The sequence below is a fragment of the Colobus angolensis genome, unplaced genomic scaffold (genome assembly GCF_000951035.1).
Source record: "Colobus angolensis palliatus isolate OR3802 unplaced genomic scaffold, Cang.pa_1.0 Scaffold422, whole genome shotgun sequence".
NCBI classification, from domain to species: domain Eukaryota; kingdom Metazoa; phylum Chordata; class Mammalia; order Primates; family Cercopithecidae; genus Colobus; species Colobus angolensis.
In genome coordinates, this window is record NW_012117622.1 from 1,907,139 (window position 1) to 1,918,511 (window position 11,373).

Sequence of the window (11,373 nt, forward strand, 5' to 3'; positions counted from 1 at the left end):
ACTAGAGCAATACAGTAGTTAAAGCAGTAAAAGCAGATTTTATTCAGGAACTATTGCAGTGGGTGGCGGGGGGAGGAAGACCTCAGCAGAGAACTGGGCTCGGTTCGGAATACAGCATAGACAAGCAGGGATCCAGCCAAAGAAGGGTGGGCATCAGTGAATGGGAAATTACTAAGAAGAGACATCAGGGGTTGGGGGGGATTCTGGTTGAACCCACCTTTTCAGGATTTTTGCTGAAGGCAGGCCAGGTGATCAGACATCGCCTGGTGGACAGTGGGAATGAAAAATTTGGTCAGATGTAGAGGCAATCAGACATCAAGAGAGGAATTCTATCTAGACTGACTTAGCAGGATTCTTGCTAAAACTAGACTCCGCAAGGACAGACATGGAAACCTGGGGTTGAAGCCTAGTTGAGAAAAGGGCTGGGGGGAGATTGACTAAAGTTTGGTCACTGAAGTTCTGTCACATCTGGCCTATAGGCTACCAATTTGCAGCCTTTAGCCTAACCTAAAGTAGCTGAAGCTCATTTGGCCACAGAACTCTGTTCCTAGAACAGTCTTTTGGTAGATACTACCACATTTCATTGGCCTACCAACCCTTTGAAGAAGCCCCCAGAGTAAAGTCCCTTCTCTAAACCTCATCTTCCTCCCCCACTCCTGTCCTCTGGCCTAAAGTAGTAAAAGATGTTCCAGTTACTATGGCTGTGTAATACATTACTCCAACACCTGTGGCTTCAAACAACAATATTTGTTTTACCCAAAACTCTGTAATTTGGGTAGAGCTCAGAAAGGATGGTTCATCTTTGTTCCACAAGGTGTCAGAGTGGCTTGAAGGCTGAAGATGAGGGTAGAAGGCGGGAATCATTGTGAATCAGAGTGAGTGAAGGCACACTCACTCACAAGCAAACTCATGGATGGATTATGCTTGCAGTTACTCGAGACATCCCTGAGACTGATGGCTGGAACACCTCCATGTGGCCTTTCTTTGAGACTTGGGCTTCCTTGCAAGGTGGTAGCTAGATTCCAAGGGTGAGTGTCCTCAGAAGAGGTAGGCAGAAACTGTATCACCTTTTAGGGCCTAGCCTCAAATGTCACGCCCAGGTATTCTCATTGTGTTCTATTTGTCAAGGCAGGCATTCAAAGACAGGGCAACAGACTACCTCTTAATGAAGTGAGACAAGGTTCTGAAGAGATGGGAGACCAGAAAAACTGCTTGCTGTAGCCATTTGGGGCAGAAGCAATCTACTGTCAAAGAAAAGAATGAAGTATTTTGATTTCTGGATCTATCATTTACCAATGATAGTGTGAGACTAAGCAAGGAACTTCGTTTCTTTTTGCATTTTATTGTTCACCCTGTCCTGAATTACAGTTACCACTGTTCTTATTTTATCATGAGGCACTGAGATTCTTGAGGGCAGCATCCACATCTAGATATTTTTGTTCTGGCTTGTTTCATTTCCTAAATATTCTCATAGTACAATGCACAGTGACAAACATGTAGTTTGGGCTTAGTAAACATGTCTAATATTTTATTTTTTAAAATAAGTAGAGAGCTGCCTGGTGAGTTTTCACGACTTGTAAACATGTCTCAAGAAAAAGAAACCCATTCAGGAACTGACTCCCCCTCCTTTAGTTCACTGCTGGCTTTTTTCATCACATAACCTGTTATCATATGGAACATGGACAAGATTCAAACCCCAAGACCCTCTGCCCATCTCCACATGTCCCCATCTCCTCATGCCCATGGTAAAGCAGCTCTAGTCACCAGCCGCTACTTGCCTGCATTAAAAAACAGCCACTGAGAAACTGGCCCCACAAAACCTTATGCCTGAAGCACAGAAAGCTTCAGCATATTCCATTGCATATTAACAGCTGTTCTTTTTTTGTGAAGACAAATACCACAGGAGCCAAGAACACAGATATACTCATGTGAAATTCCAGTTCTGCAAAGACATTAGTTTGCTAATGAATATGCTAAAAGCCTTTGAAAAGTGACCCCTTCCTATTTAGACAACATACTTTGCTCTTTGTTCTTTAATATTCCATTTCTGTTTGCCGCCTTCCTGGGTAAGGAGGAAGAGAAAGGATATAACAGAAAACTATCTTAGATTTCCTCTGTTAGAAATGACTACTGATTTCCTTCTACCAAACTGCTTGGACCTTATATTGTTTATTTCCAGCCTCCTGTGCGCATTCCTCCCCTTCCCATCATTTCCAGTCTTTCCTCCCCACATTTCTGCAGCTACCCTGCTGGCACATTGCTTGGTGAGAGCCTCGGGCTGTTTGTCCAGGTGCCTGCCAGCATCTGCAGTGATGGCTGACTCTGTTGAAACAAGGAAGAGGCTTGTCTATCCCAGAGGCAATCAGAAAAATCTGAGTGCTACTACCAATATTTTTGTTTTGCAATACTTCTGAACCACACAATTCACATAGTTTATGAGATTGCATTCCCTCTGTATCCTGGGAAATATTATTTTTCATTTCCAAGCAATAAAATAGCATTAACTGCTGATTCCTTTGCTCTTAGATGTTACAAGTTCTAAGCACTTCACATACATTGTTTCACTTAACCCTTACTCTTAAGAGATTTTTTACAATTTACAGATGAGGAAACTGAGTTAAAGAGGTGAACTAAGTTGCATACGGTCACGTGACAAGGAGCCTAGCCAGAATTCCAGTCTATTCTACCTGAGGCCAATGCCCATCTGTTTTCCTCCCTATGCTGTTTATTTCTTTTTAAAATTTAACTCTTTTTTTTCAGCATACCCCCATGAATATTGAGACCTATACTGTTTAGATTGAGAAAGGGGAATGCATGACAGATCTATTTTTATCTCATAGAGATCTGATTATTTGAGCCTTCCTGTTTGGCTTAGTAAATCAATTCATTAAAAACATTGCAACCAGAGACACTCAAAGTTGTTAGAGACCAAAGAATTCTTTGGGTCAAACCTCCATCTGATTTGTGAATCATCTTTACAGCACTCCTCACACTGGTCATTCCATCCCTGAAGACTTCTAAGGTTGAGGAGCCCATTCCATTTTCAGGCAGTTTTGTATTGCATTTGATAAAAATTTGTCCCCCTGGAACTGTCTTTCATTCGTACTAGTTCTGATGTCTGCAAAACAAAGCTGGGCTGGTTTGCTCAGCTCTCACCATCCCCCGATGATTGTGTTAGCCAGGTGAGTTGCTCCTTTACTCATTCTTCATCAGCAGGGTTACTCCTGCCCAAGGTCACTCATGCCTGAAGAGACTCCAGTTTGTCAATGGGACTCACTACATGGGACACCCAGCACAGCACTAAGAGTTCAAACTAATTCTGACCAATTGAAATTCTATCCCGTCCTCCCTGAGAACACTGCACATCTGTGATGCAGCTCCGGGTTGAATATGTTCTTTGGGCAGCCACATAAAATCTTCGACTAGTATTGAGCTCTTACTCAACAGGAGATATGGTGAGTAGAAACACTCAGTTACCGTTGGCCAGCCTGGGCTACTGGACCCCAGGGCAGTGAAGCCCCATGCTGATACACACATAATTTCACTTCAGCAAAATTGTTTGTTGTGGAAAATTTTTAATCCAAATTTGCATAGTGGTTTTCATTCCTTGATGTAAAAGAAATACTACTTTCTTTCTTTCTTTTTGTTTTTTTAAACAGAGTTTCACTCTGATTGCCCAGGCTGGAGTGCAGTGGCATGATCTCGGCTCATTGCAACCTCCACCTCCCGGGTTCAAGTGATTCTCCTGCCTCAGCCACCTGAGTAGCTGGGATTCCAGGCATGCACCACCACACCTGGCTAATTCTGTATTTTTAGTAGAGATGGGGTTTCTCTATGTTGGTCAGGCTGGTCTCAAACTCCCGACCTCAGGTGATCAGCCCACCTTGGTCTCCCAAAATCTTGGGATTACAGGCATGAGCCACCAAACCCGGCCTGCTTTGTTTTCTTCTGTATAGGCAGAGCTGGTTGGTTTGGTTTGGTTTGGTTTTCTCAAGTTTTGATCCAGTGACAGTTAATCAATGGAAGTCTAAAGAGGCAAAAAGAAATCCAGACTCCTCCCAGGAAGAATTGGCACTTAATGTCACATTGATTAGTTCTTTCACAGCACAACCCCAGGATCTTTCTAACTGACAAGTACATTTGACCACAAAATCAAAAGTAGCTCTATGTTAACTCGATGACTAAATTAAACTGGTGAATTGGAATTGATAATATGCTACCATCCCTTAAACTTTCCTGTTCTAAAATAAATTGCTTCTTTTCTTATTCTTTATATGTTAATATAATTAATATTTAATTAATATTGCCCTGGTTCTTATAAAAAAAAAATTTGTTTTCCAGTTTTACAATCAAAAAAGTGAAGGAAAATAATGTCCAATGTACTTCTGGGAAAACATTTTAAAGTATGATTTTTGGAGATTAGTAAATAGACTAGACGGCCCCTTTAAAAAAAAAATGTGATTCTGTGCTAAGATCTTCCTTCTGCCTTATTCTGATCTGAGTCAATCCATGTAGACAAAGAAGCCTGAGTTGCTATCTAATGAACTCAATCTTCTCACTTTACAAATGAGGAAAAATAACTTACAGATGAGTTAAAGTGACTCGCTCAAATTCTAGCACACATCTTTCTTCTTTCAAACCACTAACACAGAATATCAATGATGAAGGAATTCAGAGGCAAAAGATTGCTCTAGTGTGGGAATGTTGAAGAAAACATCATGGAGAACTGAAATTGAAAAGAAGTAAGCATTTTTTTTAACCAAATCTTACTTTTCCACCGAAATAACTTATGCTAACAATAGAAAATTTGGAAAATGGCAAAAAGTACACAAAAAAGTGATGGGATAAATTACTAATGACCTCATCCTATAAAAGAGTTATACAATCCCTTTCTCTACAGTCTTTTCTCCCCCAGATCATTATTGTGGTTGTTTTTCTATTATTGTGATTATACTACTTAGCAAGAAACATTATAACCCAAGGACTATTCAATATTGTAATAAACTATTCATAAACGTCATTTTAATTGCTGCCTAACAGTCCATTATAGAGGCTTTACCATAATTTTCTTATCCTTGATCCTATTTTTTAATAATTAGATGGAAGGGAAAGATTTAAATGAAGAGAAGGAAGGTGTCTAGAAGAGGAATATGTTTTTACAGTAGAGGCAAACACCAAACTGTTCACAGCTTTTATATTTGAGCTTTGCGGTTGTAGGTGATTTTTGTTTTATTCTCTATATTTTTCTCAATACTATAAAAACACTAGCAAGAATACCTACTTTTTTGAGCACCTACCATGTACTTTATGCCACAGATGCATTTTCTCATTTAGTTGTCGTAACAACTAACCAAAATTGCTATTATATCTTCATTTTAAAGATAAGGAAAATGAGACTTGGAAATATTAAGAGATTCACAAAAGGGCAACGATGGAACGAGAATTTGACCCCAGGTCTGTCCAAGGGGAAAGCTGCTATTCTTAACCTCCATGCTGCATATCCCAATGTTCTTATGAGTATGTACTAGATTTTATCATCAGAGAACTATTCTTAGACATGGATGTGGATGGCAAATAATAGCTCATTTCTGATGTAAGCAGATAGCTTGTTACACAGAGTATAAACAACAATCTGCCAAAATCCCAGAAGAGCTAAGAAAATCATCAATAAATAAAATCCCTTCAGTTATGTCTTAAGATCTTTAAAATTCAAATATGTTTCAGGTTTCTCTAAAATTCATTTAAAGTAGTGGGAGGAAGCAGCGTTAATTGTAGCTACGTGAAAGAAGTCTGGATTCTGCAACTGGATGAAAATTGATTATACTAAAAGTAGTCTTCTGTAATTAAATGAAAACTGTGCTGTGCACTTTAATTAGTCAGCAGTAACTCATTTTAAGTGGTAACAGTGAGTTCTGGTGTATCTCATTAAGTGAGAGCCCAGCATCTCTACCTCAGCTGAGGTTCTGTCAGTTTTCCACAGCAGCCTTATCTATGTATCTACTGTTCTAATTTCAAGCTGCAAGAAAGGTAATGCACCCTTTGGTAACTCAGATGTACACATGATTAAATTCTTCTCATTCTTTCATGCAAAAGACTTGTAATATGCTTTAAATTCCAAGGACTCCCACTAGATGAACATATTTGCCTTGGAAAGTATGTGCAGTCATTGGCCTCTCTTGTCACCCAGTGCAAGCCTGGGAAAGTCAGCAAACATTACAAAATTCACTTGATAGATTTGTCTTCCCTTCTACTGCAGACAGGTTAAACTTGCATCTTTGAAAAGCTATTTAAAAAATGAATTCCCCCAAATTTCTTCCAAACTTTTTAGTATCTAATAATTCAGATTTCATTGTATTTAAAAAAGGAGAGATATTTTTTGTTTTGTTGTGTTTAAACTTATTGTTTAATTATAAAAGCAAAGCATGCTCATCATGGAAAATTCAGAAAGTAGGAAATGTATGAAGAGGCAGGAAAAACATCCTTCATTATTTCTTCATTCAAAGACACATCTCTATTAACATGCTGGCATATTTCTTCCTAGTCTTTTATCTAGCCATTGTTATTGTACATTTGAGATCATTCTCCTTGCACAATGTGGTATTCTACTAGTATTCTACTAGAAAAAGCAATTAAAAAAGAAATTTTGAATTTTACTTCTGAGCTGAACCTGGATTCCTAGTAGCCATTCCATGTGCTTCTAGCATCACGGACATAGATTATTAAGATACCTGCTGCCTTGTTGAGAGGAGGCCTTTGCCAAAGGGGCGGAACCTGTTTCTGTGGGACGAATGAGAATTCTGGACATGATAAAGCAGGAGCAAGAACTACTATTTATTTAGTAGCCTGGGATTATCACATTGAGCTGATTCTTATTCCATGAACATTTGTATGTAAAAGAAATAAGATTATAATTACCACTCAAAGCAACTCTGCAGAAGAGTTCTTGCTTCAGGGCAGCCACCACCCAGGCAGACCAGAGGTATTAAATGGTGAAGGTTAGGCCGGGAGCGGTGGCTCACGCCTGTAATCCCAGTACTTTGGGAGGCCGAGGTGGGCAGATCACGAGGACAGGAGATCCAGACCATCCTGGCTAACATGGTGAAACCCTGTCTCTACTAAAAATACAAAAAAAAAAAAAAAAACAATTAGCCAGGTGTGGTGGTGGGCACCTGTAGTCCCAGCTACTCGGGAGGCTGAGGCAGGAGAATGACATGAACCCGGGAGGCGGAACTTACAGTGAGCCAAGACTGTGCCACTGCACTCCAGCCTGGGTGACAGAGTGAGACTCCGTCTCAAAAAAAAAAAAAAAAAAAGGTGAAGGTTACCTCAAGTCTGTGTGATGATGTATCAACAAGTCACAGGACTTCGAATCATAGACACTGAGATTTGCAATTTGTAAAGGGTATGAATTTCAGTCCCAGATTCAGGTGTTCAAGGAATACTCGTTGTTTTGTTTGTTTAAAGAAAATAAAGTGGTTTCCAAGTGTCTCTCTTACCAGGCTGGCAGGGAATTTATTCTAGGGCATGAAATATGTAAGGCTCATGTAGTGTTAGAAAACAAGGGCGGAGTCTCCCCCACGCGCCTCCCTGCCCCTGGCTGTCACGGTGACCACTAACAGCCATCCAAGCCCAAAGTGGTTCCTTGAAATTCACTTTCTATTTCCTGGCCATGTGAGAACAGAGGTTCAAATGAGCCCCCTTTGTCACATCCTCAGTCATCCTCTCTGATATCAGGCTCATTTCCCTGGGAAACAGCTAAAAACTGAGCACCAGTCTCCTACTAATCAGAACCTGCCACCCTCCATCTCTTTCCCTACCCCCAGAAAATTCCATCTCTTTAAAATTATTTAAGATACTTGCTCCTTCCTCCTGCCCCTTGGGCCACCTAAAGTACTGTCTTCAGGCTTAACAAAATAGAAGTCAATCAGGGACAGCTGTCTCAGCAAAAATCTTCTTCAGTCTAGGAACACACACCTCCCTTGAAGTAAAGAAGAGCAAACAGCCTGATTCCCCTTACAGAAGATGTGTGGGAAAGCTACAAGGAAACAAAAACACAAAGCAGCATTTTTCAAAAAATCATCCTGCCACATAAAAGTCCTTGAAGAGGATTCAGTCAGGTTCACACCAGGGTCCCTCATTCTTCAGCACCAGTAGACCAAATTTGCCATAAGCTGACAAGTGTGGGATTGGAAAGCAGATGGGGTTTGGATCCTGTGAGTCCTAGCTTTGGGACTGTAACCCCCCAGACTCAGTTTTCTGCTGGCACAGTGCTTAACACAGAGTAGGATCAACTAATGTTTCAATCTCTCGACCGTACCTGGCTGTCTTCCCAAGTCACTGCTCAGCCAGTCCCAAAGCAGTTGCTCTAATTCCTCATATGCTAGGAGCAATTCTGGGAGAAACTGCCCTTCCTAAAATGTGGCCTAGTGCCCACACATGAAACTGTATATAAGTAGTGGGTTTTTAGCTGAATTTGGCATATGTGATCCTCGTCTTTCTGATGGTAGTTATTTTCCTGCTGGAGAAAACCACAGCTAATCCACTTCAACACTCTGACCCGTGAGTACCCTCCAGAAGTTCTTCAGCCACACCTATCAATTGGATGTCGCCATTTTATTCCTCCTCAGAAGCCTCTTTTATCTATTAGGGGAAGAAAAAAAAACAAAAACACAGATGATGTGGCATGTTCTTAAATCCATCTCCATTCATTTTTCCTGTTTCCCAGTCAGATACAGAGTTTTGGGATAAGATGCAAGCAGAATGGGAAGAAATGGCTCGGAGGAACTGGATATCTGAGAACCAAGAAGCTCAGAACCAAGTAACCATCTCGGCTAGTGAGAAGGTAACAAATTCTGTTCCTATACATGCTGACTAGTTTTCTTAACCTTTTTGGATCATATTTTATAGATTAGTCAATAGCTATTTTGTCAAAAAACACAGTAATTAAAAAGACAATTTAATGTCAATCTGACCTAGAAGAAATTCTGATGAAATGAGACAATATAATTATCCAGCGTGTGAAGGCAGCCAAGTTGGAATGAAATGCTCTTATTTTTATCAGTGTTCAGACAGACAATTTGGCAGCCAACTAGAGCTTGGATCCTGACTGCTAGCTAGTTACTAAACTAGCTGACATTGAAGGTGGGTTGGAACAAGAATTGGTCTAATCTCACAATACTCTGTCAGTCAGTCATGTGAGTCCTGTTGATTTACCAAAACAACAGAAGTGATACCAGTGGCATGGCAGTGAAGTGGAGACTTGGGGCTATATTTCACAGGTGGTCATTATATAGCTAGCAAAGAAACTCTGTGGAAAAGATGCTCTCACACAACCAGGTCAAGTCCCAAGAGGATTCCTTAGAGTTACTCCCCTGATAGGAGCCAGCAAATGCACAAGTACAGTGAACAACCAGCCAAATCATTGATGATGTCCCACTTGCTCTAGGATTTATGTGTTTAAAAAACACTTGGTGGGGTTGGGGAGAACACTGAGGAATAAATATAAATTATTTGAAAGAAAGATGTGGAATTTTCTTACCTAGAAAAAGTATATATCACAATAGCCAAGATACAGCAGCAACCTAAAGTGTCCATCAACAGACAAATGAATAAAATCAATGTGAGCCTGAACAACATGGATGGAATTGGAGGTCATTACGTTAAGTAAAATAAGCCAGGTGCAAAAAGACAGACTTCATATGTTCTCACTTGTTTGTGGGAGCTAAATTTAAAACAATTGAACTCATGGAGATGGAGAGTAGAATGATGGTTACCAGAGGCTGGGAAGGGTAATGGGAAGGGGAAGGGGTGTAGGGAACTGGGGATGGTTAATGGATACAAAAATATATTTATATAGAATGAATAGAGTCTAGTATTCTATAACACAATTGGGTGACTACACTCAACAATAATTTACTGTACATTTTAAAATAACTAAAAGAGTATAATTGGATTGTTTATAACACAAAAAAGGATACATGCTTGAGGTGATGATATCCCATTGACCCTAATGTCACTGTTACACACATCACGTATGTGTATGCCTGTATGCTTGTATCAAAATATCTCATGTACCCCATAAATACATATATCTACTAGGTACCCACAAAAATTAAAAATAAATAAATTAATTAAAAGAATAAAAGAAAACTATATATAGATAAGTATGGATTATTATTTTGTAGTGGAGGAAGTCTCAATAATATTCAGTTCTGGATAACACTTTGTGATATTTTGCTAATACAACAAATATTTATTGAGCATCTACTCTTACACTAAGTACTGGGGACATGATGATGAATAATCTCTGATTTTAGTAGATCTGCAATCTACATAGTCATTAAAATGTCTCTTTCCTCCAAATAGTCTGTCCCTCAATAGGCCAGGCAATCTCATAAAATTAGAACCATCTCATTAAAAGTAATTGTCTTTTCCACAAGGAAATCAAAGCTAAGGGAGAAAATGGGCCATTGATTCAGATCATCAGACTCTGGGCTGTAATTCGTGTCCCTGAGGTCTGCCTGAGCTCCATAGCCCCTTACTCCCAGAACCCCATACCCACACTAACCCCACATAAGCCAGTCACACCATGTGGCTTTTCATGGGGGATTTTTGTCCTTCTAAGCACCTATGGAGACTGAAGGCCTCCACTTGATCCACTCTTCTTTTTTATTTTTTCATGTCATTTAATTTTCTTTTTAATTTTTTTTTTAATTATACTTTAAGTTCTACGGTACGTGTGCACAACATACAGGTTTGTTACACATGTATACATGTGCCATGTTGGTGTGCTGCACCCTTTAACTCATCATTTACATTATGTATATCTCCTAATGCTATCCCTCCCCACTACCTCCTCCCCACAATAGGCCCCAGTGTGTGACGTTTGCCTTCCTGTGTCCAAGTGATCTCATTGTTCAGTTCCCACCTATGAGTGAGAATATGCGGTGTTTGGTCTTCTGTTCTTGCGATAGTTTGCTGAGAATCATGGTTTCCAGCTCCATCCATGTCCCTACAAAGGACACAAACTCATCCATTTTTACAGCTGCATAGTATTCCATGGTGTCTATGTGCCACATTTTCTTAATCCAGTCTGTCAATGAGGGACATTTGGGTTGATTCCAAGTCTTTGCTATTGTGAATAGTGCTGCAATAAACATGTGTGCATGTGTCTTTATACCAGCATGATTTATAATCCTTTGGGTATATACCCAGCAATGGGATGACTGGGTCAAATGGTATTTCTAGTTCTAGATCTTTGAGGAATCACCACACTGTTTTCCACAACGGTTGAACTAGTTTACAGTCCCACCAACAGTGTAAAAGTGTTCCTATTTCTCCACATCCTCTCCAGCACCTGTTGTTTCCTGATTT

At 39.9% G+C, this 11,373-nt stretch overlaps 1 protein-coding gene across 12 annotated transcripts in view; it reads left to right on the plus strand.

The window, feature by feature from the left end:
• The window catches only part of PEX5L (peroxisomal biogenesis factor 5-like), a 233,774-nt gene that overhangs the window by 201,323 nt on the left and 21,078 nt on the right, over nt 1-11,373 (plus strand). For all 12 annotated transcript variants that reach the window (XM_011956703.1, XM_011956707.1, XM_011956704.1 and 9 more), the window contains one exon: nt 8,726-8,842. In XM_011956703.1, coding sequence (XP_011812093.1) covers nt 8,726-8,842 — 117 coding nt within the window. The remainder of the gene's footprint in view (nt 1-8,725; nt 8,843-11,373) is intronic.